Raw genomic sequence first — 25,141 nt, forward strand, 5'->3', positions numbered from 1 at the left:
GATGTCATGGCAAGGTCTCAGATGAAAAAAAAACAGACATCCTAACCTGGGTCCAGCCACAGTTAGCTGCATCTAGCCCTTGGGAGTCCTTACGGATTACCTCGGATGTCTCAGGGACGTATTATTAGAGGGTTACAGACTTTCAGATGGAATTGACCTGCACTGGTGTAAGCGCTGCAGCTCTTTCTGAGTTTGTGCGACAGCTACCTGATGCGTACAGCAGTGCTGACACACAGCAGGCAGCAGCTTATCATTGTCTTTTTGATGTTGTATAACATTGAACATTAATCTCTCTGAGCCTAGGTTTTTTCATTATAAAATGGGAAATTTGAATGATACCTAGTTTCCCTACTTGATAATGCTCTAATTTTCCTTCTTTGCTATTCCTTAATTTTTTTCCTAAGAGAATTAGTTTTCCAGATAAATTTTAAATGTTCTTAATTTATAACTTTCTCATTCATTAACATTAGAATGAGGAGTTTCTTATTATTTTTCATTCAAGGATCCGATATTTCATCTTATAAATCAAATAGGTTTTTGTAAGTTAATTCTCCTGGGACTTACTCTTATAAAATTGGCTATGTATCCCACACAAACTGACTTTTGGAAGACAAGTCCTGAGATTTTTGATGAATCAAAGATTAAAGCTGTATAATTTTTTAAACTCCTTCGATGGGAGTTTTCTATGCCCTTCTACTGCCTCAGACAAGGAAACACTAAACAAAATTTCACTAGCATTTCGAGGGTCACTCAGTGTGATTGCTGTAATCAGTTAATGTAATACCCTGAGTGGAATCCGTCCTGACTACACAGGCTTTGTGAACAGAAACAGGAGCCTTCTCCTCATCTGCCTCTTGGTACTGAATGTGGAGCTCTGTGACTTACCTCTTACAACTAACTGGGGGACCACATGCGAAGCTCTACCCAGGGTTGTCGTCTCACCCTGAGCAGAAATCATTGCCTTCGCTCTCTGACATCTTAGCAGTAAATGAAACATTTTAACATTAGAAACCACTTCAAAGTCCGAAGGTGACTGCTTGCATTAATTTCTCAGGAAACTGTCACCATCATGCAGGACTTTAGTCTCCAGATGTGACTGAAAATACCTTATGAGCCAACCCCCTTCATCTCGAGATATACATTGCCTGTCTCCCACCTCCCGGGAGGCCCTGCTTCTACTCTTGCTCCTGGCTCCACAATCTTGGCTCTCTTCCCGCCCCCTGGCTTTTCTGGTGCCCCTGTCCCCTCTACAAAGTGTGGAGCAGCCACAACAAATATCACCTTTAACAGGAAGCTAAACAACAAAACAAGCAAGCAAGCAGAAAAAAAAAAAAAGACACTGAAATAGAGAACAAGGGGACAGCGACCAGAGGGGAGAGGGAAGGGAAGTTAAGGGGAAAAAGGGGGAGGGATTTGGAGGAACAAACAGGAAGGACACAGGGACAAGAACTAAGGGGGGTGGAAATGGGAGGGAGGTGGGGAGCACGGGGCGGGGGAGGCTGGGATGGGAGAAATAGACAAAAAAAACTGTACTTGAAAAATAACTAAGCCCTGGCTGGTGTAGCTCAGTGGATTGAGCACGGGCCTGCGAACCAGACAATCGAGGTTCGATTCCCAGTCAGGGCACATGCCTGGGTTGCAGACCAGTTCCCTGCAGGCCAGTTCCCAGCAGGGGATGCACGAAAGGCAACCATACATTGATGTTTCTCTCTCTCTCTCCTTCCCTTTCCTCTAAAGATAAATAAATAAAATATTTAAAAAATAACTAAATAAAATTTAAAAATAAAAATTAAAAAACTACAAAATAAAAAATTAAAAAAACTACAATGTGATATCATCTTACACATGTCAGAATGGTTAGCATCAATAAATCAATGAACAAAAGGTGCTGGTGAGGATTTGGAGAAAAGAGAACTCCTTTGCACTGTTGGTGGGAATGCAGGTGGTGCAGCCACTATGAAAAGCAGTATGGAGATACCTCAAAAAATTAAAAATGGATCTGCTTTTTGACCCAGCATTCTCACTTCTGGCAATATATCTGAAGGAACCCAAAACACTAATTCAAAAGAACATAAGCACCCCTACATTCTTTGTAGCATTATTTACAGTTGCCAAGATACAAAAGCAGCCCAAATATCCATCAGCAGATGAGTGGGAAAACTATGGGGCAATTACAGCAGGTATACTACTTGGCCATGAAAAAAAGAGTTTTACCCTTTGCCACAGCATGGATAGACATCGAGAACATTATGCTAAGTGAAATAAGCCAGTCAGAGAAAGACAAATATCATATGATTTCATTCATATGTGGAATCTAATGAGCAAACTGAACTAACAAGCAAAGTAAAGACAGATTCATAGATAGAAAACAGGATGACAGCTAAGTGGGGAAGGCATTGAGCAAAAAAGGAAACAGGACTCATGGGCATGGACAACAGTGTGGTGATTGTGGGGAAGGGGTATAAGGGAACTAAATAGTCATGGGAAAAAAAGTACGATAAAGAAAAGAAAAATGGTTAAATAAACTATGTTTCAAATTAATAAAGGTAAAAGTAATAAAATAGAGGAAAAAAACCACAAAGTGTGGAGCAGCCACAGACAGGAGAAAGCCAGGAAGAGCCAGGATGGGGAACCAGGGCAGCAAGTAAGCAGAATCGTGCAACACTATGCCCAGGCGAGTAGTTAACAGAGATACTGATACATACCCTAAGTACAAAGTTGAGCACAAGTTCATCTGAAACTAAAATGTCCCCAGCTGGTAGTGTGGGTTCACCTACCAGTCCACCACTGTACTTCTAATGATCTTTAGAAAATCAAATCTCAGGAAAAAAAATTGTCAGTGTATAAGAAAAAGGGAAAAGTAGTAAGAGTACCAAATGGTTTCAAGCTTTAAATAAAAAAGAACCAGAACTGAGAAACACTACCCCATTGCCAAGCCTTTTTTGTAAGGAGGAAGGAGCACAGACATTGAGAGGAACTGGCCCTCATTTCCTCATCTTCCCTGCACCTTCAGTTCAAATCCCAGCTACAGGCACTTTTTAGAAGAACTAGAGTCTAAGCAGTTAACAAAGATTAGGAAATATCAAGCTAACCAGAAGACTCAGGCCAGAGATGAGAGAGCAAACAGTGGAGTGAGATCGGAAAGGGTGGACATTATTTCAAATGACAGCCCTTGGAAACTGGACATGCAGAGACGGAATGCAAGGAATCAAGATAACCTTCAGGTTTCCAACTGGAGGGCAGTGCTCTAATTGAGACAAAGAATGCTTCAAGGAGAAGAGTTTGAGGGCAGTGCAGAAGAATCAATATTACAGGGCTCGGTATTACACAAACTGAACTATAGCACTTCAAACCTATATAATACCACTTCGTATCAATATCCCATCACAGGATGTTGTATTATTCTTGTTTCCTCAGATAGGTTCTAACTTCCTAGAGGGCATGTACTAGTCTATTAGTACAGCGCTTTATACAAAACAACAATAATAGCTATAATAGCAATAATAGCTATCATTTGCATGCTTACCATGTGCCAGACACTTTTCTAAGGGCTGTACATATATTAATTTTAATGTTCCCAATACGTTTGTGAGGTAAGTACTTTTATTATTCCTATTTTACAGTTGAGGAAACTGATCTTGTCCGAGCTAACACACACAGTGGGTGCTTTATACTCCTTGGGTTGCATTAAATAGTTTTACTGAAGACCATCAAAAATGTAATATTCTGACAACCATAGACATAAATAGCATTTAATATCTTGTCTGTGTGTTTACTTATGGGATCACTATGGTGTCAGAGTTTTAAAGGTATTCAATTTCTGGGTGCCAGATATTTAAAATATTACCATGTTACGAGATGAATGTTGCCATACCATACCAACTAAAATGCGGTTATTACAAAGTATTCCAGATGATTAGTTAGCAGTGTCATTTGTTACATGTTTTATATGTATAATAAAAGGGAATATTTTCCCTCTTAGATTGTTAGAGAAGATGAAGAAATTAGTGAAGAAGATGCTGAAGAAGAAGAAGATGACATTGACAATATTCTTGAAGATGAATTTCCAAAAGATGAGGATGTAATGAGTGAGGAAGATGAAGAACAAGAAAGCGATGCACTTGAACGTCTGAAAAGTGAACTGGGAGAAAAATTTGAAGCAGATATGCGTAATTTACAAGCAATACAGGTTATTAATTTTTCTTTATTTTTCATAATTCAAAAAAGTGACATTTGAGTTGAAATAGAAGAAATTTGGCTTATGCCTTGGTTTCTTTTTAACTTTTCAAAAGAAATGTGTATTTTAGGGCTATATTCCCTTTTGTCAGTGCTACTTACAGTTATGAAAACTAATAAATAAAGGCAACATGGCAGCCACATGGGGTTAAAGGTTCCAGCTGCCAGCCCGCAGTCACGCAGAAGCTGGAAAATATTTGTGCTCTAGACCAAATATTGCTGGTCAGTCACCAGCAATGTCTGTGTGCTGCCACCGACTACTACCAGCCTTCTTCCCACTGAAAATATTTGGTTTTACTTTTTTTTCATCAGAATGAATTTGAAAGGTTTTCAATACCAGTAATTATCATTAACGGAGGTCGGAAAATCCACATTGTACAATACATGTTGAATACAAAACTGAAACCACTGGTAGAGAATCGTGCAAGCATTTTTGAGAAGTGTTATCCAATATCGTCACGCCTTGCCCAGAAAATGCTCAGCTTTACCTATAAATATACAAGCACCTTTGGCTACTGGGATCCTGTAAAGGTAAGGTCAGGAAAGTAATGTCAGAAAGTTATGTTCTACTATTTCTTTCTTTCTTTTTTTCTAGTGTGTCTGAAGTAAGTCTAAGAAGACAGTGACAATTTCAAAAATTGTAAACATTGAACAGTATTCTTAGCTAGCTAAAAAAATATGTGGTTGTTTTACCTTTCTGAAGTGGGAAAAGTAGTTGAAAGGTTAATTTCTTTTGTTCATTTCTGTAGAGATAGCCCAGTCCCAACTTGTTTTTAACTTTGTAGCAAAAGAAGATGGTAGTGGAAATATTTTCAAACTAAACATCTCCAGAGCTGAACTGTGATACTCATTTGCTGATTTTAGGCAAGTCTTTTAACCTCTTTGATTCTGTTTTCTCACCTGTAAGATGGAAGAATAATGCCACCGGACCACTGTGACCAAATGTAAGAGTATTAAGTCCTCTGGAAAGTGTGAGACACAATTCAGAATGAGCTGTTAATGTTCACAACAAAATTATTTTAAATATTGTAATTTATGCAGTCTGTACAAATAGATTTGATCCAACTGGAATTCAATAACTTCAAATGTGGGATGGTTTTCTTTTTTAATTTTAATTTTTTTAAATTATAGTTGACATTCAATGTCATATTAGATTCAGGTATACAGCATAGTGGTTAGACATTTATATAACTTACAAAGTGATTCCCCCCATTAATCTAGTATCCATCTGGCCACATACATAGTTATTACAAAATTATTGACTGTGTCCCCTTTGCTGTACTTTACATCTCTGTGATTACTTTGTAACTGCCAATTTGTACTTCTGAATCCCTTCACCTTTTTAACCTGGCTCCTCAACCCCCTCCCATCCAGCAACCATCAGTTCGTTCTCTGTATCTATGAGTCTGTTTATGTTTTGTTTGCTCATTATTTTGTTTTTTAGATTCCATATATAAATCAAATCATATGGTATTTGTCTTTCTCTGTCTGACTTATTTCACTTAGCACAATACCCTTTAGGCCACAAATGATAAGATTTCCTTCTTTTTTATGGCCAAGTAATATTTCACTATATATATGTACCACCTCTTTATCCAATAGTCTATTGATGGAATGTAGGTTGGTTCCATATCTTGGCTATTGTAAATAATGCTGCAATAAAATAGGGAAGCATATATCTTTTCAAATTAGTGTTTTGGATTTCTTTGGATAAACATCCTGAAGTGGAATTGCTAGGTCATTCTATTTTTAAATTTTTGAGGAATTTCCATACCGATTTTCATAGTGGCTGCACCGATTTACAGTCCCACCAACAGTGCACGGGGATTCTTTTTTCTCCACATCCTCACCAACATTCGTTGTTTAATTATTTGTTGATGATAGCCAGAATGATTTTCAGCAAATCTTAACCAAGGACACGCCAGCCACTGTTCTAGTCCCTGGGAATAAAGAAATGAACAAAACAGACAAGGTTTCTTCTGTTGTAGAGCTTATATTCTAGTTGGGTTGGGGAGGGAGGGTAGGCAATAAATAAGTAAACAAATCAATAGGTTCTTGTCAGAATTAAGCACTGTAAGACAGTGAAAGCATATCATCCAGTAGTGATCTGCTCACTCAACCAGGTTACCTTTGCATTTCTATCAGTGATATAGCACAGTAGAAGACCAGTGCCTCTGGAGCCAGACTGCCTGAATTCAAAACCTCTGCTGACTAGCTGAATGCGCTTGAACAAATTACTTAACCTCTCTGAGCCATTCCCACTTATACAATGGGAATATGAATAGTCCCTACCTGAAAATATTGTTACAATGATTAAATGAGTTAATTACTGTGAAGTGCTCACAACAGTGCTTATTTTTGTAAGAACTCAAATAATATGAGTTATTGTTATTAGTATGTATTATTATTATTGGTTGCTGATAAAAAGTATTTTGGAGGATGAGTCCAAAATGGAGCCATGTGTGTGTCATTGATCCTCAAAATCACCTTCTTGGTTGATGTTGTGAAACACAATCAGTTTCAATTCTATCTAATTGTGCTATCTTCTTTATCTTAACCATAAGAGAAACCTTTCCAAATATCATGCTAAAATATAAAGACACTATGACAGGACACTCCATAGAGAATTGGATAAAGTTAAGCATGTATTAGAATCACCTGGAAAGGGTGTGAAACTAGTCAGGACCTAACATTCTCTGAGTTAGGTAAGAGAGGGAAAGAAGCAGGCAAAATCAGAAGTCTTATTTTGAGAGGAAAAACGAGCCCATGTGCAAACACAATTAGGATTGCACAAAAACACCTTGTAGAAAAATGAGTGCACAGTCAGAGGGAGGGTTTAAGTGTGTAAGGAATCATTTGTAAGAACTGTTGAGAACCTTTCTTGTTGCCTGGTAATTTGGTATTTCTGACTTTATGCCATCATGGGTGTGCTTGTCATCCTACTGTAAGGATTCACACTTAATTTGGAAATTATATACATGGGACCCTTAAACTTTTAGCTTTTCTGGTATTACCAAGTATAAAACATAGCGCAGACATTCTCACCCCATTCCAGACTTTCCCCCTATATGAAACTTTTACTCCCAGACATAAATATCACTCCATCCCAAGAGTGATAATGTTGACAATACCACTGACTACTAACAACTGTGCCAGCGTAGCTCTGGGGAAGGAGCTGCTACCATACTGTTTCACATCTACTCCATCAATGCCAGGGATGGCTGACGCCTGGCCATCTGATGCTATAAAAAAGACATGCAAACGTAGCATCAATAAATTACCCAGCTCTCATCATCACCTCAGTCATGTGGGATTCCTCCTCCCACTTCATTCCTTCCCTGTCCCTTACGCTGCCTTTTAGGTGGATTTTTTCCTTTCGTGGCTGCTGTTGATTAGGTGCGTGGCATTTGTCCTAATAGTATACCTGAAAGATAAACTAGAACCACACTCATGGTGTCTCTTCCTCTTCTTATAAGGACACCAGTCCTATTGGATTAAGGCCCCATTCTTGTGACTCATTTGACCTTAATTACTTCCTTGGAGGACTGTCTCCAAATACAGAAACTTTGTGTGTTAGGGTTTTGACCTGTGCCTTTGGGGAAACACATATCCATACATAACATTATCTTAGTAATAGACCTATTTGTAAAGATAAATTGGCCCTTGAATATATCTAAACAACTTTATACTCCTTGGCAGAAACATTGAGTATATACACCAAAGACAGTATAAAAGAAGTCAAAGCACTCTCACGGTCATAAACTGAAAGCCTTATATATATATGGGTATAAAATAATTTACTCTTTTTACAGTTTTATAAGTATTAATATTTGATTATAATTAGCTTTTTATTCTTATTTAACAAATTATTTTATTTTTAAATATATTTAGGAGAAATGCTGTATAAATTAAAGCTACCTTTCTAATTCAATTGTGTATATATTGCAGCTAAGTGAAGGAGAGACACTCAAGCCAGTTGAAAGTTCAGAGAATCCAGTTTATCCTGTAATCCATCGTCAGTATATTTATTTTTTATCTAGTAAGGAAACTAAAGAAAAATTTATGAAGAACCCAATCAAATACATTCGCCAACCCAAACCAAAGCCTAATATGCCCATTAAGATCGCAATTGTGGGGCCTCCAAAATCGGGGAAAACGACAGGTGAGGAAGTGTTTGCCTTTGTTCCCAATAAGCATCAAGGAACCCCCTGAAAGCAGCACCGCTTCTTCAAGAAACCAACTGTCCAAACTGACACAGAAAGAGAGAGAAAACTTCAATGGGCCAATAACCATTTGAGAGAAGGCACTCAAAAATATAGCCCTACTCTAAAACAGCCTAGGATCAAATGGTTTTAGAGAAAAAGTATGCAAACTTTCAAAGGGTTAAAAACTCAAGAGATCTTTCCTGTGTTGTTATAAGCTCTTCCAGAGCACGGAAAAAGACAGCTTCCTGACTTATTTTCAATTTATTTTTATTAAGAAATATGGTCCACATAATCTAAGATACAAAGAATACAAATTCATTTCCAAATTAGCATAATCCTGATATTAAAACCTAACAAAGATAATACAAGAAAAGAAATTATAAACTAATGGAACATAAATAGTGAAATAACAGTATATTGATATATTAGCATAAAAATTATATTTAAAAATTTGTAAGTATAATCTACTGTATTAATAGTTGAAAGAGTGAAAGTCTATTATCTTAACTACTGCTGAATAGAATTTAGTAAACTGCATTCCTGTAATGTCTGAATTTTGTATAACTTTGGACCGTGTATGTGTGTGTATGTGTGTGTTTAAAGGCTGATAATCCAACAATAGTTGGTATAGTAGGCATTTCTAAATGACATGCTCTCAACATCAACCATATCTTGATTGTCATATGGTTGTCATGAGAATAGGAATGGAAATGACAGATACAGAAGATATTTGCAAGGAAAACAATGGATTCCATGACTCAGAATAGAGAATGGAGGGCAGAAATGAGGTTAAAGGTCAATTTGAATTTGTCACAAGAAAAATAAAGCGGAGTTTTATATTCCACTCCTCCAGATGAAATTTGTTTTGCCATTTAAATTTCTTAACATGATGAGAGCCTTTAATAACCATATTTAAAATTTTCACAAAGATGTTGATATTTCCCAAAGAAAGCAGAACATTGACATTCAAATAAGATCCCACAATGACAGCACAAAGTAAAAATAGAGACAAGACCATCTGATTTCACATGTCTTTGTTGAAACAGAGGTTAACTTTTAAACAAAATGTCCAACCGTAAAAGCTTAATTATTTTTGGAACTTTGAAAAATAGGTCTGATTCTAGCATTTCTGGCAAAACCGAGGTTAAGGCTTCCGCGGCTCTCATGGGGGTTTCCCTGCCGAGGGATCCTAACTGCAGTCAGTTCGCCTGCATTTCCTGGGACAAGACGGGCCCTCCCAGCCTCCTCCGCGCTGCGGTCTGCAGACAGCGATGATACAGGGCACACAGCTCCCGGGAGCTGCCCACACTTGGGCTAGTTCCTGGAAGCCATGCCTTGGTCTCATTTAGGAGAAGCGAAACCAAGGTGAGTTTTCTTTCAATCAATGGTGACATCTGTGTAACATTGGACAAACCATCCCATTTAATTGGGCTTCAGGTCTCTCATGTATAGAATTGGAATTTCAATATCTACTGTACCCATCTGGTGGGATACTTGAAAATATCAAAGTCACAGAAAAAGAATTGCCTCATAAGCTATAAATTACTATTAAAATGTCTGGCATGCCATTTATAATTTTAAAAATTGTTTCTTAGGGCATTAACTGAGCTGTTTGGGACACAATACCAAATATTAGTACTATACATAGGATGCCTAGTCGCTCTCAATAATTTTACTACCTTATGCAAGAAGGAAAACTTAAATGTTGGTTTGGTTCTGAGAAAAACCCACAGAGTTGGCTCATTACCCAGATCTGTCAGCCAGATATACCTGAAATACTGATAATGATTGACCTTTGACAGTATTAATTCAGTAAAATGTAGCAATTTTAATTTTAAAAATGATTTTAAGGAACGTGAAGATTAGTTTGCTGTTGCTATCAGTTAACCAGAACCTGCAACTAAGATTAACTGATGAATTTATGAAATGGAGTAAGTTTAAAAGTTTTGTTTTTCAGTTGCCCAAAAAATTTCAAGTGAATATGGCTTACAGCGTTTGTCAGTTGGAGAAGCTCTGCGTTACGTGTTAAACCAGCAGGCAGACACAGAGCTGGCGCTCATGTTAAACTGGCATCTTCATAAAGGAATGACAGTACCTGACCAACTGGCAACTCAAGCCTTAGAAGTGTCTCTGATGGGAAGTGTGTGTAATACTGCAGGGTAAGTAGGGGCCCGGAGGGGTCAGTTAACTCTCAAGAAATGACTCACTGGAATTTAAAACATTTATCTTTTTTTAAATATCTTCTTTATTTTTCGAGAGAGGGGAAGGGAAGGAGAAAGAGAGGGAGAGAAACATCAATGTGTGGTTACCTCTCATGTGTCCCCTGCCGGGAACTGGCCTGCAACCCAGGCATGTGCCCTGACTGGGAACCAAACTGCAATACTCTGGTTCGCAGGTGTGCACTCAATCCACTGAGCTATGCCAGCCAGGGCTAAAACATTTATCTTAAATAGAGTTTAAAGATCTTATAAAAGGTGTGATCTGCTTGTAAACTTTAGGCACCTATATGGTCGCATATTTTACTTTTCTGTCAGGCTAAAACTTTGCTTGAACACTACATGCCTGAACGACAAGCAGGCCACTTTACCTCCTGCAGCAACCCCTGAGCTGTCCAGAAGTCTGTGGGCTTGCACAGTCTACCACTTGGCATTACCACTGACTGGTGACAACTTCACCTCTGGGGAAGGAGCGATATTACCATACTGTTTCATAGTGTGACTTCTGTAGCCCAGGAGAGCTTCTCCCTGCCCTGTGGAGTGATGAGGATGTGCCCCCCAACCCCTATTACAGGTAGCGGTGCCCTCTGCCTCCCCTTAATACCAGGACAGGGGAGCTCTCTGTGCTTGAGCTGTGTCTTCAGTTTACACTCCTCTGCTCAATCATTGCTCCCCCTGCACAGCCACTGGTCACACCCAGTAGTAAAATGGCGAAACCTAAGGCCCTGCTCGTGAGCCCAGGTCACTGACCTAGAATCCCTGATTTACTCAAAGCTGTTTTATGTTAGGCGTTTCCTTGCCCTTCCCTGCAGCTGGTTCTTAATCAAATCCTTGGACAGTTCTCCAGTCTCAGTTATGAGGGAGCAGATTCTGGGGGGTCAGATTATTTTTTCCCAGAAAAGGCTCTGGGACTTATGCAAATTGAGTTACCTCCTCCCTGTCATTCAGCTTTGCATACAAGAAATCTCAATAAGAGGAATCTTGGTTGAGTCCTAATTTTATTTCACCTTAATGCTTGGAGACTGACTACCTATTCACTCTCAATTTCCATAACCCTGAGGGCCCTTTGAGTGACCCTTCACAAGACAAGGAAACTGAGCCATTGTCTATTAAAGGCAACAACAACAACACCCAGTACATTGTCTGTTAGGCTTGCCTGGCTAGATGAACTTACCATCCTCTTGGCCATGGAATGTAGAACTAGTTAGTACCTAGAGATCTGGCTGGAGAGCACTGAGTGAGGGCATCTTGCGACAACCATCAGCCAGCACTCCCTGACTTTAGGGGCCACTCCTCCCAGAGTTTACAACCAGTTTTCATTCCTTCTCTCAGTTTGATAGCCACACTTCCGTTATTTCAAGCTGTTGGACTAACAAATTCTCCTCCAGTTCTACTCAGTGGCATGATGGGCCCTGATAGAACGATTCTCTTCCAGGTATTATGGGTCTCCTCTCACCAGCTCTCCATCTCCCCTTCCATATGCCCAGCCTCCCTAATTGAATAACACAATGATCAAGGTATTGTGTGTGTTCTCTCTCAAATCCTAAGATTCGTGTACTTATGATGCTAAGTGTATGAGTTCAGAGCTGTTTCCCTCCTCCTGGGTCTTGGGCTGTCTGAGATGAAAAATACAGATAGCCCTGACCTGTGTAGCTCAGTTGGTTGGACTTCGTCCCTTAAAGTGAAAGGTCAGGAGTTTGATTCCCAGTCAAGGCACACACCCAGGTTTGTAGGCCCAGTCCCTGGTCGGGGTGTGTGTGAGAGGCAACCAATCAATGATTCTCTTACACATCGATGTTCTTTTCCCTCTCTGTCTCCCTCCGTTCCCCTCTAAGAATAAATAAATAAAATCTTAAAAAATACATGTATGTAGAGAGAAATAAAGAGATAGAACACAAAGAAGATGAATCAGGTTGCATAAGGAAGACAGTGGGGCTACTCCTAACGAGATAGAGTGGTTCTAGAAGACAGAAAGGAAGGCATGAAAGAAAAGAAACCTGGAATTTTTTTTCATGTCTCTCCTTGTTAGTGTTGTTATCGACGGATACCCTTTAACTGAGCATCAAATGAGCCTCTTGGAAGACAGGTCAATCACCCCCCTCGTCATCTTGGAGCTGGATGTGCCTTCCAGGGAGATTTTAAAAAGATTGCTCCTGGAAAAAAAAAATAAACAAAGGTAATGGCTGTGATAAAAATAGTAATTAAGGAATGCACTTTAATGATCCAAAAAAAAAAGTATGTTTTAAACAGCTTTTTCCATTTCTTCTCTGTTTCTCTATTAGTTTGCCTTATCCATTGCACAACAGCACACAGATTACAGCTGTTAGGTACTCAAAGTACCGCAAAAATGTTGTTGCAATTAGGCAATATTATCAAGAACAGCATCAGAACTGGTATGTGATTGATGGATTTCACAGCATATGGTGGGTATGGAATGAAGCCATTAATAAAGTTAAAATGGTGAATAGATACATGCAGATATACCTGGAAAGAATAAAAGCAGGTAAGAAAACATTAATTGTTAAAACAGAATAAGATGTGAATTTAAAGTCTACATGTGCATGGCTCATGTTACTCTAATTCATTCAAATTGAACATTTGTTCCCACAATTTTAATCAGTATTTAAAAATATAGTACTATTTCATTTTTGTGGGCATATATATTTGTTCTAATAAATGACTGCTGCTATTCCAGCTGTTATTATTGAGCGCCTGGGTGAACCTAGCACATACAATAACACCTGGTCTTGCACTCAAAGAGTTTATGGTGTTCGGGATACTGTGTGCGAAGTCAGTTTCAAGCGCGGCAGTTGTATGAGGGCGAGGTCTGTGGAGCGACACTTGTCCAAATTTTGTTTAGGGATCTAGAATCAAAGTTATCTTTACTATTTACATGCATTATGATGCTATATAAATGTTGAGTCAATGAAAATTAAACTTGAGCACAAAATGTATGTTCATCTGTATTTGGAATCCATGAAAGAGAATGTTCTCTCTAAACATTTAATTTTAAAAATCATCGTGCCTTTTATGGAAAAAAAAGTGTATGTAATAATAGATAGTCTGTTAATACTAGGGAAAGCCGCCCGCATTGACAAGCTGTGCATCACCCCTCAAGAACTGACTTCCCGCCTGGGCGAATTCGGACAGTTCTGCCCTGTCAGCCTGGCAGAATCATACGAATTAGTTGATTGCTCTGTAACTGAGTCTTTGGAATTTGCAGCAGAGTTCAGAGGGCATTATTATAAAATGGATTCTGAGGAAAAACTGAATGTAAGTTTATTCCTAACTCCAAATATTTACTAGGGAAAGAAAATTCCTGTCTCAGAATTCACCAGATAGGAAGGAGTAGACACAGTTGTCCCCAGGAATTGGGGACCAGGGGCCCCATTATTGAAACCTATGGATCTGGGATCAATGAGACAACTCAGAGGCCAGTCCTGGGACTGCATCCCAAAACATATTTTAACACAAATCAGAAGTTGAGGGTCAGTGATGGGCCCTCAGCCTAAGCCAGCTTAACAGGTGGGGACCCAATGGTGAGCCTCACCAATAGAAGGGATGCTTGCCCACATCAGGGCTCGACCCACAGAAGGGCGGCCAGGGCATTCAGATCCAAGCGTATGGAAGGGAACTCAAAGTCAGTAGAAATGAAGTAATGTTTCCTGTGCTTTAGTTTTTTTCTATCACTAGAATTCTCAGTATACCTTATATTTCTGTTTAATGGAACAGAATACAGAAGCATACCTTACTCTCCCCAATATTATTATGTCCATGATGTGATGACATAAAAAGATTGGTAATTAAAAACTAAACAAATTCCTCTGAACATTTTATTTTCCTCTGAAGAATTAGAGTTTTTAAATCACTTAATTAAGGATACATTTGTTTATTCCTGCTTATTTAAATAATAATCACGGAATTTAAAAACTGCAGGTAACATTAGAAATCATGTATCTGGTCTGTCCCTCCATTTTATAAAGTGATAACTGAAGCTGGGAAAGTTATCTCACTTGGCAAGAGGCACACAACTAGTTAATTATACTACAGGACAGGAAGACAGGTGGGCAGGGGACTGTGTCCTCTTGAGTGCCTGGCACAGCATAGGAGCTCAACAAATATTTTCTTGTGTTAATGGGTGAGTGAGTGAGTGAGTGAGTGAGAGACAGAGAGAGAGATAGGAGACACAGATGCATTACTTGCCAGTGTTACTGTAAGGAACTTCCAGCCGGGAAGGAGTGATTGCAGTGCTGAAAGCAGCTCTCAGGTGGTTTGGGAGACCAAACACTGCTACTGAAATTGGGGAGAGTACCAGGGAAACCTCAGTGGATTTTTGATTGGCATGCTATTCCTGTTATAAATATTCTTATTGCTGTAATCCTTTACAGAAATTTTTGCAGAACCCAGAATTATATGTGCCTCCATTAGCACCTCATCCACTCCCACCTGCTGACATGATCCCCAAAAGGCTGACGCTGTCAGAGCTTAAGAAACGATTCCCTAAGTGTGCTGAGCTCCAGGGCTACTGTCCAGTGACCTATCAGGACGGAAATCAAAGGCAAGTCCTCGTGCAAGTACCGGGTGATGTCTCCACTTGCAATAAGTGGTTCGTGTAACAGTCTTACATTGTGGTCAAAAGGTCACTTGTTTGACGGGAAAGTATTCTATTTCTTCCTTGAGTTGCATAGGTAGAGAAAGAAAACATTTTGACATTTCATTTATACAATACTACATATTATTTATACTGTAGTTTTTCTTCTTTTTGGTTTTTTTGTCTTCCAGATATGAAGCCCTAGTACCTGGTAACATTAAGTATGCCATAGAATATCGTGATCGTATATATATTTGTGAGAGTAATGAAAAACTTCAGAAATTTTTGAGGTGAGACCATTCAGTAAGTCACATATTTCTCGAATATCTTCTATATTCAGTGCTCCATGCTGGAATATATATGTGTGTACACACGTACAGACACATATACATATACATACACATACACACACATCTATCTCTACACATATGATGGTAAATAAGGACTGATCACTGTTGTCCCAAAGCCTGAGGCTCAGATGTAAATAGACTTTAAGTATCTGATAAGAAAACAAGCCTTCTGGCCAAGATGGAGGTGTAGGTGGAAATACTGTGCCTCCTTGCACAACCAAATTTAAGGACAACAAAGATTTAGAAAGAAAAACACAACCCAAACAGACAAAAAAATTGAACTGTATGGAAGTCCAACAATGAACCATTCATCCAGACCAGTAAGAGGGGCGGAGTTGGCAGCCAGTGGAGAGGGGTCACGGCAGGAAAAAGTGGTGGTTAGCAGACCCAGGTGCAGGGTGGAAACAAGCAGACCCAATCCAGTGAGATACGCAAGGCAGCCGGCTGACCCCAGAAACACATTCACGTGCAAATAAAGGAGGCAAAAACGGAGAGTGAGACAGACCATGCAACCCAGGGCCCCAGTGACGAGAAATAAAGCCTAAAAGCACTGATTGAAAAAACTTGTGGGGGTTGAGGTGCCGGAAGAGACTCCCAGCCTCACAGGAGAGTTTGTTGGAGAGACCCACAGGGTCCTAGAACGTACACAAGCCCACCCACTCGGGAGCCAGCACCAGAGGGCCCAATATGCTTGTGGGAAGTGGCAGAAGGGACTGAAATCTGAGAGAGAGCAGAGCAAGCACCACTGTTCCCTCTCTGACCCCGCCCCCACATACAGTGTCACAACCCAGGCACTGGGTTGCTCTGCCCTGGGAACACCTAGGCTCTGCCTCTCATATATAACAGGCGCAACAAGACAAAAAAAAAAGGGGGGGGGGCCCAAACAGAAGAACAAATCAAAGCCCCAGAGCCAATACTTTCAAGCAACCAAAAGATAGCCAACCTCTCAGATGCACAGTTCAAAACACTGACGATCAGGATGCTCACAGAACTGGTTGATTTTGCTCACAAATTAGATGAAAAAATGAAGGCTACACTAAGTGAAATGAAGGAAAATGCACAGGGAACCAATAGTCATGGAAAGAAAACTGGGATTCAAATCGATGGAGTGGACCAGAAGGAAGAAAAAAACAACCAAACAGAAAAGAAGGAAAAAACAAGAATTCAAAAAAATGAGCAGAGGCTTAGGTACCTCCAGGACATCTGTAAACGTTCCAACATCCAAATTATAGGGGTACCAGAAGGAGAAGAGAAAGAGCAAGTGGGAAACTTATTCAAACAAATAATAAAAGGAGAACTTCCCCAATCTGGCAAAGGAAACAGACTTCCAGGAAGTTCAGGAAGCTCAAAGAGTCCCAAAGAAGTTGGACCCAAGGAGGAACACACAAAGGCACATCATCATTATATTAGCGAAGATTAAAATGAAGGAGAGAATCCTAGAAGCAGCAAGAGCTAAGGGGACAGTCACCTACAAAGGAGTTCCCATCAGACTCTCAGCAGATTTCTCAAAAGACACCTTACAGGCAAGAAGAAGCTGGAAAGAAGTATTCCAAGTCATGAAAACCAAAGACCTACAACCAAGATTGCTCTATCCAGCAAAGCTTTCATTTAGAATGGAAGAGCAGATAAAAGGGCTGCTCAGATAAAGTCAAGTTCAAGGAGTTCATCATCACCAAGTCCTTGTTATATGAAATGTTAAAGGGACTTATCTAAGAAAAAGAAGATAAAAAAGATGAACAGTGAAAGGATAGCAAACTCACAGTTACTAACAATCACACCTAAAACAAAAGAAAACTAAGCAGATGGCTAGATGAGGAGCAGAGCCACAGAAATGGAGATCACATGGAGGGTTAGCAACAGGAGAGTGGGAGGAATATAGGAAGGGAGAAGGTACAGAGAATAAATAGCATAGAAGGTGGGGAGAAAATAGACAGGAGGGGGCAAGAGTAGTGTGGGAAATGTAGAAGCTAAAGAACGTGTGACATGTGGACATGAACCAAAGTGGGGAATGTAGAGGGGAGAGGGTGTGCAGGGTTGAGGGGAATGAAGGGTGGGGGGGGAATGGGACAACTGTAATTATCGATAAAATATCTTTAAAAAAAAAGAAAACAATGTGAAGGGGTTTAGGGTGGGGAAATGCCAGGAGTTCTGGGAAAGTGTGCCCCCAATCTGATTAGATTGTTTGTGTAAGACCTGAATGAGAAGTGGAAGTTGGCTAGAGGAAGAGAAAAGGGACAGGTTCTAAGCAGAGGGACCTACAAACCTGGTCCAGTGAGCACAGAACTGCAAGAAATTTGGCGTGGCCTAGGTGTGATGTGAAGAGGGAAAGGACCAGGAGGTGAGGCTGGAGATAGTGAGCCAGATAGTGAGTGTGGAAGATCGAGTCACCATAAATTATTTGGACTTGATCTGATGGGTAGTCCAAACACACGGACTGGTTCTGAGTGCTATAATCAAATTTGCTTTGGAGAGAGACCATCACTGGAATGTTGATAACAGATTAGAGGCAGAAACACCAGGAATACTGTTGAAATAATCCTGCCCAAAACAGTACAGCATGTTTGAGGTCACTCATGAAGATTAATGACATAATAGCAACAGGCTTAAGATAAGCCCTGAGAAACACTGGCAAACAAGTGTCAGAAGAAGGGCTTACAGCGGAGAATGAAGGGAGGAACCCACAGAGAGGTGAAAGGAGACCCAGGACGGGACACTTGGGAGATGAAGGGGAGAGAAAGTTCCTGGGAGGGTGTACCAACAGGTGTAAATGCTGCTCAGAGGTGAAGCAAAGCAAGATTTGAAAAGTATGTCAGATTTACTTTGTAACAGGTCATCAGTGTTCTTGGCAAGAATGATGTCAGTTGAATAAGTAGCCAGTTGCAGAGTGCCAAGGAATGGATGCAAGGTGATGCAATGAAGACCTTGCCTGTAGCCCAGAGGTCACAAACGCAGGGGTCTGCAGTGCCAGGAAGGTGGAGTAAGGGAGGGGAGCAGGTTGGGTGTGACACAACAGAAGTGGGGGAACTGCTGCACCCTGGAGCGTGCATATGCCAATTAAAGGGGCAGCAGCTGCTCCTCTGCTGCCAGACATTTCTGTTTTTCACGGGTTGGAAATGAAATCTCTTTTAATTTTATTTTTCTGATTTTTAAAATATTTGTGACGGATTCAAATTTAAAAATACTATGTGAATTCAACCATATCCGCAGGCAGGATCTGTGCAGCAGTAGTTTGTGATCTCTAGTGAAGTCCACCGTTTGAAAAAGTTTAACTGTAAAAAGAAAGACATGAGTTGCTGGAAGAGATATGAGATTGAAGGACTGAAGGTGGTTTTTCTTTTTTCTTTTTCTTTTTCAATTAGGGAGGTTCGAGTGTGTTTAAAGGCAGATGCATTTAACATTTTCAGTAGAAAAGTCAGTCTCTGTTAAAAAAGAAAGACACCTTCCCATGTACATCCAATGCACGGGAAGGAAGTGCCAAAGGTGAGAGGGAGAAAGAAATGCTATATAAGGCATCTGGAGACAGGGTAGAGGGGGAGGTAAATTTTGCCATGGAAAGAGAAGCTTGTATGGGCTTTGCTGGTGACAAGCAGTTGAGCAAGTTCCTTTTAGAGAACTTCCCTTTGTATATAGCATGGCATCTATGTAGGAGGTTATTTGGGAGAGTCAAAAGTTTGCAGAAAACAAACAAAATTTTATATAATTGCTGTGAAAAGTAAGGGAATAGGCAAGCAGGGCTAGGGACCAAGGCAAACATGATGGTCACAGATTTCTAGGAGCATCAGTCTTCCCACTTGGATCACTTTCTCCAGTGGAGAAATGGGTACTGAACTTTATCTTTTAGTTGTCTCTTGTATATCTACTTTACTGTATTCTCACAGTGAGCATATCTGAGAGCATCTGACTAATGAACTTTGTGTTCTTAGGTTGCCAATGAAATACTGGGATCAGAAGCTTCCATACAAACTTCCCCCATTAAAGGAACCAATAAATCTCACTAGTCTTCCTTTGCCCGGATATCTGGAACAGGTTCAGTTACACGATTTTCTCTATATATATACATATATATACAAACATTAGAAGAGTACAATATTCTCTTCTTTAATAGTAATTTTTATTTTGGTAATGATGAAATCCAAGGCAGAGTTTTCTAATTTCAAGCTGCGAATCCACTTTTAACCTATTTTATTTATGGGTGGTTATGAAAGTAAGATACGTAAAATAGTAAGCTCCCAAATACCTACACCAAAGTGAGAAGAGAGTAGATTGTTATAACATTATTTACATTTGACATGGAATTTGGTTCGTATTTTGAATTTCAGTGTCTGTACAACATTGTTTTATTTTCAAATGTGCAGACTCTGGGTCCTTGCTTCAGAGCTGAGATACACTATCACTGAAGCTGTCTACTGAAAGTGACATTTTATTTGTCTAAATATAACTCTTTTTACACACAGTAAAACTTAACAGTAGCCAAACACTGTTTTTAATTCTATAAATAAATACCCAGGGCACAATTTCATACCTTTCTCATGAAAATTCTTAGCCACTTTCTTTTTCAACTCTCCTGGATGTTTTGCCTTCACTTAAAAACCAGATACAAGCTGCAGCTCACCCAGAGAGGGTATTCTTATAGCAGCCAAGTTCCATCAGGAGGGGGTCCCACTTCCTTTGCCTGCTGGGGCTACAGAATCTTGACACAGTGACCTCTGCGGTCTCTGAAAGTCTTTGTCAGGTGGACAGGGGTCCTGATAGTGGGAGGCAGTCTGGCCAGTCCTGAGCAACAGAGGCAGAAATGGGCCAAGACATCTCAAAGTCCAGTGTCACCTTCTTTCCTTTTCAACTGTTTGCTATGCAACATGTCAAAAGTATAAAAACAGAGAGAATTGTGTGATGAAGCCATGTACCCATCACATTACTAGCACTAACCCAATCTGTGATTTTCATTTTTCCTCATCAAATGTATTTTGGCTTTCTTTTCTGTTGATTAAGTGGTCATCTAACCATCTTGATAAGCCCCATTCTCAACCCCAGGAGGCTATTAGAGGCAAAGAGCAGCCTCCTTATCTATTTGCTGCTAAGAAAAATCAAACTCAAATATGTACATGTTTAAATTGTTCCCTACCTGCAGGGTATTGCAACTTCTCTAATTAAAGCAATGAATGCAGCAGGATGCTTAAAGCCCAAATTTCCCTTCTTAAGTATAGAGAAATCTGCACTGCTCTATATAGCGTTTCATCTAAAAGGTATGTCTTTTTTAGTGATATACTACTCAGAAGTAATTTAACACTAACTGTAGTATATGTGATAAATAGGACTGTTGAGCTGGGCTTGTCTCTTCAATGGTGTGTGTGCATATGTGTACGTGTGCAAATATTTTAACGAAAATACCAAAACTTAATTCTTAGTTTTTAAATCAGGGATGCTGAGTAATATAGGCAGCTCTCAAAAATTCATGCCACAGAGGAAGGTGAGAAGGCAATTATGATCTAAAATAGAATAATCCACAGATTTTACTGGGGTTCGGTTACCTTCTCAGCTCAGTCACACACACAGTTCTCTTTCTCTGTAATTTAGTGATTTACTAACCTAACAGAAAACATTCACAAGTCTGTGAAATTTTCTACAGCCTTTAATCCCAAAGGTTCTGAATATACAAGAAAAAAGTATAAGAAGAAGATGGAGCAGTTTATAGAGAGATGTGAACTCATTACGTACCTGGGTGCCAGGATGACCAGAAAATACAAGGAACCTCAGTTTAGAGCAATTGACTTTGATCATAAATTACAGACTTTTATCTCTCTTAGAAATATAGACCCAATTAATGAATAGTATGCAACCAGATTGTCAAGAGTTACCTGAAAGACGAAGGAGGACGGAGAAGTTGAAAGCCGGCCTCTCTGAGCGCTGCCAGACCTCAGCGGACTCCAAGTTCCGCCATTCGGGGAGCAGTGCTCTTCCGTGAGCATGTTTTAATGTAATTTGAAAGTTTACTGTTCTTTGTCTGAGATTTGATTCTGTAATAAATGGTTAGTCAGACTACCATTTAGAATATTTAGGTAATTCATTTTACTTAATAAATCTATTGTTTATTTTTCTTTTTAACATTTTCAGTAGAAAAGTCAGTCTCTGTTACAGAAAATTACTCAGCAAGTGTTAGAAAGCTTCAAGAAACAAAATTACCATTTATATCAATAAAACAGAAATATTGGTTATACTTTTGAAATAAGGAGTTGTTTGTAAACTATGAACATAAGATACTTTATCATTTTCCCAAAGAAATAAATGGATTTTGAGATAACTAAATGGCTGTCTTTTTTCTTTTTAAGTATGAAATGAAGTATGCCTTAGACATTATTTTGTAGTTAGAAATCACCTGGGGTTTTCAGGAAAATGACATCAAGAGTCTTATCTGGCATCATCAAGTAGTGTATTCAAGAGGAAGACTTACTAAATTGAATCTGAAAGAATTTTTAAGATAAGATTATCAATTTTTTAGCAGCAGCGTAAGAAATCTAGACTGTGAAGTACCAAGATTGACTCTTTAAAAAATGAAAAATGCAACCTGTGTAATCTTAGGTAAATCTCAATTTCTCTGAGCCTTTGTTTCTTAATCTCTAGAATTAGTGATTTAGCTGTCTTCGACTTTATTAAGTTATAATTGCCAAGTAAAATCATACATACTTCAAGTATACAACCTGGTGATTTGGGTGTAGGATTACATTGTGAAATATTTACCACAATGAAGTTGACTAATACATCCATCACGTCACAGTTACTGTGTTTGTGTGTGTGTTTAGTTGGAACATTTAAGAAGCAAATTTCAAGTATATGTACTCTATTAACTACAGTCACCATGGTATAGATTAGATCCTCGGAATGTACTCAGCTTATAATTGAAAGTTTGTACTATTTGACCAATAATATCTCCTCATTTCTCTCACTTCCCAGCCCCTAGCAACTACCATACTACTCTTTGCTTCTATGAATTTGACTTTTTTTAAAAATTAGATTCCACATATAAGTTTAGGGGGAAGAAGGAGCTTTCCTCTATCTTCAGGTTCTTTTTGGCTGGTCTGATCATGAATCTACATGAGACAGATTAACAAGAGAAAATAGCCAAATTTAATTACATATGTATGTATGGGAACCCTATATACGTGAGTGAGTTATAGACCCTAGATACATGAGAGGTTCAAGGACAGAAAGTTAAAATGAGTTATAAATGGTATTTTGAGCTAAGGATGAGGTAAGACATGATCATTCACCAGACAATAAAAAAAAACATATATGCAGTAATTAGAAGTTTGCCCTGCCCTGTATATAGGTCATAAAAAGACATGTCTGATAATAACTATTATTATGAACAGGCTCTTAATTTAAATTCTTCCAGGTAGTTGGTGGTGGGGAGGGATGGCATAAGTTTCTCTTGAGTCTGCAGGGCCTTGGTTACCTTTAACTCAAAATAATACACATTGTGGGCTGGCTCATTCTGAACCACTACAAAGTGATACCATACAGTGTTTGTCTTTCTCTGCCTGGCTTCTTTCACTTAGCATAATGTCCTTCAGGTTCATCCATGTTGTTATTGATCCTTATAACTTCAACAATGTTAATTAAAAACTAGAAGCCTGTTTTACATATATTTTGTATAATATATGTCATAATAAAATCAAAAGATATGGGCCTAGAAACTGGAACATCACAGAATCAGTGCTATAAAATCCCTATAAAGTGCTTCATGGCCCTGGCTGGTATGGCTCAATGGACCGAGCACTGGCCTGTGAATAAAAAGGTGGTTGGTTCAATTCCCAGTCAGGGCATGTGCCTAGGTTGTGGGCCAGGTCTCCAGTTCAGGGCATGCGAGAGGCAACCAATCCATGTATCTCTCGCACATTGATATTTCTCTCCCTCTCTTTCTCCCTCCCTTCCTCTCTCTCTCAAATTTTTTTAAAAAGCGCTTTATGGACCTTATAAAGATGCCTTACCGGCGTTGAACATTGTCAATTACCTGTGTGTTCCCCTCAAATCACTTTAAGTGACAATGAGCTTTGGACTTTAGCTACAGTTATCTGTCAGTCATCACAGCTTGCAAGGATGTTTTTGATGTCCTTCATAATGACAAAGAACTTCCAAGAATTTCTGCTTTCTAACTTCAAAATCCTTCCAGGTTCTCCATTGACCCAGACCACCCAGAAGCCAACAGGTACTGGGCTGTGAGGAAGAAGTCTTTGCATCCTCTCAGGGCCAAAAAATGAGGAGAAGGGTGGAGGATGGATTTGGAGGGGAAAAGTCTGGATAGCCCTCTTATCTATCAATATTCACTCTGTAAGCGATCTCATAATAATTTTTAATTTATATTCTGATATTTCCAATATTAATATCTCAAATTCAGTTTTCCCCCTGAATTCCAGACACTTGCCTATAACTGCCTACTGTATATATTTACTTGATTATCTAGTTGACATCTCAAATTTAGTACTTCTGTCCCACACTTCTCCCAAATTCTCTTCTTCCAGTTTCCCCCAGATCATTTAAGGGCAAAATATCACACACTCCATTGATTTGGCCCCAGAGCCATAAATCAACCTTGTTTTCTTTCCCTCACTCTCCACACCCACTGTCTCAGAAAGTCCTGTCAAAGAGAATTACTTCAAAAATAAACCACGAGCCTGGGATTGTCTCACGTTTTTACTGCTCTCACCCAGTCTCTGTGCCTCTACGCATGTCCCTCTAAGGCCTACATTCCGCATAGCACCTGGAGTAATCTTTAAATACATAAACAGACTTTATCAGTTCCTTCCTAAGACTTTCCAGCGGCCTTCTATTTCAGTTATAATCCAAACTCCTTACTTTGGGCATGCCTTTCATTAATTTTATGTGTTAATTTTTAGGGTATTTCTGGATAAAATTAAAATGTAAGTTGGTGAACTTTAAGGAAGCAGATTGCCCTCTAGACTGTGGATGGGTCTTACCTAATAAGTTGAAGGCCTGAATAGAGCAAAAAGTCTGGCCTCCCTGAGCAAGAGGGAATTGTTCAGCAGAATGCCTTCAGACGTCAGACTTTTTCTGTACCGTCAGTTCTTCTGGGTCTTAAGCCTGTTAACCTACACTGCAAATTTTAGACTTCCCAGTCTCTATAATCATGTGAACACATCTCTTATATTAAATCTAAATTTATTTATATCTCCTATTGGATGTATTTCTCCAGAGGCATCTAATACACCATAAAAAACTACATGATTTAGCTCTGCCTAGATTTTCAATATCTTCTTTAATTTCTTTTTATTTGTTCCTTCTTTTGGATTGGTTAAGGACATTTTTATTTCATTTTCTCCTCCAAGGTTTTTTGAACGTAAACATTCTATTTATATCCTTTGAGTGGCTGTCACTACTTCTAACCTTCAGATGTAGTCTGAAGGGAATCAATATCTCTATCCTTTAAACACTTAATACCAGTCACCAGCTTCTCATCTTAAATGTTAGTTTTATTTAATATTTTAGACCTAGTCTAGTTGTTTACTATCCATATTAAATCTTTTCTTT

General features: G+C 39.2%; 1 protein-coding gene and 1 long non-coding RNA gene across 4 annotated transcripts in view; one reads left to right on the plus strand and one right to left on the minus strand.

Annotated features, from left to right (window-relative positions):
* AK9 (adenylate kinase 9) overlaps positions 1-21,459 on the plus strand; it is a 113,970-nt gene extending 92,511 nt beyond the window's left edge. Inside the window, exons 30-41 of the mRNA XM_037159042.2 lie at positions 3,983-4,189; positions 4,549-4,767; positions 8,185-8,398; positions 10,399-10,600; positions 12,687-12,833; positions 12,940-13,160; positions 13,734-13,930; positions 15,046-15,215; positions 15,440-15,538; positions 19,522-19,624; positions 20,727-20,841; positions 21,225-21,459. Of these exons, the coding sequence (XP_037014937.2) occupies positions 3,983-4,189; positions 4,549-4,767; positions 8,185-8,398; positions 10,399-10,600; positions 12,687-12,833; positions 12,940-13,160; positions 13,734-13,930; positions 15,046-15,215; positions 15,440-15,538; positions 19,522-19,624; positions 20,727-20,841; positions 21,225-21,427 (2,097 nt within the window). The 3' untranslated portion in view covers positions 21,428-21,459. The remainder of the gene's footprint in view (positions 1-3,982; positions 4,190-4,548; positions 4,768-8,184; positions 8,399-10,398; positions 10,601-12,686; positions 12,834-12,939; positions 13,161-13,733; positions 13,931-15,045; positions 15,216-15,439; positions 15,539-19,521; positions 19,625-20,726; positions 20,842-21,224) is intronic.
* Positions 1-25,141, minus strand: part of LOC119059428 (uncharacterized) — a 53,913-nt gene that overhangs the window by 19,644 nt on the left and 9,128 nt on the right. Inside the window, exons 1-2 of one of the 3 annotated variants that reach the window (XR_008391558.1) lie at positions 6,011-6,167; positions 5,137-5,198 (exon numbers count right to left, since the gene is read on the minus strand). The exons of the other annotated variants lie outside the window; for them this stretch is intronic. This is a non-coding gene — a long non-coding RNA (uncharacterized LOC119059428). Of the gene's footprint in view, positions 1-5,136; positions 5,199-6,010; positions 6,168-25,141 lie in introns of those variants that run through there. 3 annotated transcript variants of the gene reach the window in all.

Source organism: Artibeus jamaicensis, unplaced genomic scaffold, assembly GCF_021234435.1.
Source record: "Artibeus jamaicensis isolate MK-2021 breed Jamaican fruit bat unplaced genomic scaffold, CSHL_Jam_final contig_387, whole genome shotgun sequence".
NCBI lineage: Eukaryota > Metazoa > Chordata > Mammalia > Chiroptera > Phyllostomidae > Artibeus > Artibeus jamaicensis.